Below are 2,368 nucleotides of genomic sequence, written 5' to 3' on the forward strand. Positions count from 1 at the left end.
GTACCTCACATGTGGAGTTCCCCTCATTGCTCTGGTGGGTAGGGGCAGACTCAGGGGATGACTGCTCTGGCTGAGAGATAAACCCTGCTCCCATCTCCATAGGGACACCTTGAAAAATAATTCCATTTATGGACCCTTCCTGGGATCCAGCAGTGACTAGCTCTGTTCTTCTTGAGTTGTATAGCTTGTCAGAAGAAACATCTGCCTCTTTAGGCCTAGGGCCATTCTCTTCCCGGATGATGATTAGAGAAACTATTTGATTGTCTTCATTAATATTACTTTCATTTACTTGAGTAGTTTTCAAAGAACTGTTGCAGCCATCTTGTTCATCTTCATGTCCTGTGAAAATAGACAGTCACTGAAGTTGTGCTCAAGAAGGGGTCCACATAGAACACCCCTCAGTTGTGCAGATTCACCTGACTTACCTTGTCCTGTTTCTAAGGAAGTACCTTGGGAAGTCTGGAAGGGTGTCCCCATGTTTGCTTCTCTTGAGGTTTTGGCAGACACTTGTTTTGTGAGATGAACAATGACATCTTTTAAGGGCATATTGTCAGAAAAGAGAGCTTCCTGTCCCTGCATGTGGACATGGACCTATAAAGAAAGCCAGATCACTGTTGTATCTGAATCTGTTGTGTAGCAGAAGACTTTTGGAAAAGTGGCCCTGAACAGGCTCTCACAAACTCCCTCAAGTATTGGCTACCACATATTTTGTCCACCGTCTCTGATGGTGTTATTCTTGTTACTACAAGCTCTTATGTTTAATAAAGTCACATGGACATTGAATTTACAAGTACTGAATAATTTCCCCTAGGAGGAATTCAGGGTTAGTTCCTGTGAGCTTCTGGCCACATTATTTTTGTCAATTGATCAATACATGAGTTTGTTTTATGTGTGTATATGTTCAAAGACACCTCATTTAATATATATTTATTGATTAATTCTGAACTCAGAGGATTCAACACACGTATTATCTCTATAATACATAGCAACTTCCTTGCACTTAGGAAGACTAGACAGTGTTTCAGCATTTTACTTCAGTGTCACTTTAAACAACAAAGTTATCAATACAAAGCATAAAAGTGTGAAAATGTGCCACTAAATAGACTGTGAAAAGGACACTTATTTACACTGTAGGAACCAAAATAGGAAGCGAGCTTGTGGCCTTGTTCAACCTCACCTGGAAACATGCACCTAAGGTGACTCAAATATTTTACCACTCTGCACATATCTGAAAATGATGGAGAAGATGCCTCAGGTATTTATTTTTAAGCTGACAAATAAATTTTAGCAATTTGGCAAATATGGGCTCTGAGAATAAGGATCTACTGTAGTAGTTCTTTAGAATGTCTTTCTTGATTAGGGTTCCCTGACAGAAGAACAAGCTCTTGTGAAGACATTTCTTTCTTAACCTTGAGGTCTTCATTTAAATGTCAATTTCAGGCCAGTCTCACACCTGCAATCCTAGCACTTTGGGAGGCTGAGGCAGGCGGATCACTTGAGGCCAGGAGTTTGAGACCAGCCCAGCTAACATGGTGAAACCCTGTCTCTATAAAAAATACAAAAATTAGCCGGGCTTGGTGGAGCACGCCTGTAATCCCAGCTACTCTGGAAGCTGAGGCATGAGAATGGCTTGTGCCTGGGAGGCATGGGTTGCAGTGAGCCGAGATCATGCCACTGCACTCCAGCCTGGGCAACAGAAAAAAAAAAAAAGTTAATTTCTCTGCCATTATACAGACTAAAATTAACTTAATCAAACTTCAATATGTTTGGCTCCTATATGTCCTACAGAATAAAAAGATATATACCTTTTTGCTTTTTTTCTTGAGAACTTAGGACATTGAAGATTATTCTTTGTGAGAATGGTGGGAGAGTGTGAGCTGACTAATAACTGGACCTCCAATAGCGTCTCTAACTTCCAGACAACTCTAACTGACTGTGATTTATTTCTTACTTTCCTTTGTCCCTCATCCCAGAAGTCAGAACACTGTACTCACTAAGGCAGGTGGATTTATGATGTCATCAGTCAGGTCTTCCATGAATCTCTCCAGGTTTTTGCCACTTGATTTCCATTTCTCTTTCACACTGGCTTTGTCATTGCAGTGGCTACCAATCATAAACTGCTCCAGGACTAGTAGAGAAATAATTTCATCCTTGCTGTGCTTTTCTGGTTGCAGCCATGAGTGAAAGATCCTATAAAGTCTTTGCAATTCCTGCCTTGCATATGAATTATTGCTGTCTTGAAATGAATTGAGCATCGTTCTTGAGAATTCAGAAATCCCTTCTTCTCTAGCAGGTCCTTGACTTCGTCGAAACTCTGAATTTTCTGATCCAAGATTATTCTCGGATGGTTCACGCTGAAATATGGTTC

General features: G+C 40.7%; 1 protein-coding gene across 1 annotated transcript in view; it reads right to left on the reverse strand.

Annotated features, from left to right (window-relative positions):
* The window catches only part of ZSCAN4 (zinc finger and SCAN domain containing 4), a 68,219-nt gene extending 65,857 nt beyond the window's left edge, over positions 1 to 2,362 (reverse strand). Inside the window, exons 1-3 of the mRNA XM_011958243.1 lie at positions 1,995 to 2,362; positions 426 to 591; positions 5 to 339 (exon numbers count right to left, since the gene is read on the reverse strand). Of these exons, the coding sequence (XP_011813633.1) occupies positions 5 to 339; positions 426 to 591; positions 1,995 to 2,255 (762 nt within the window). The 5' untranslated portion in view covers positions 2,256 to 2,362. The remainder of the gene's footprint in view (positions 1 to 4; positions 340 to 425; positions 592 to 1,994) is intronic.
* Positions 2,363 to 2,368: the final 6 nt, after the last annotated feature.

Source organism: Colobus angolensis, unplaced genomic scaffold (assembly GCF_000951035.1).
Source record: "Colobus angolensis palliatus isolate OR3802 unplaced genomic scaffold, Cang.pa_1.0 Scaffold462, whole genome shotgun sequence".
Taxonomy (NCBI): domain Eukaryota; kingdom Metazoa; phylum Chordata; class Mammalia; order Primates; family Cercopithecidae; genus Colobus; species Colobus angolensis.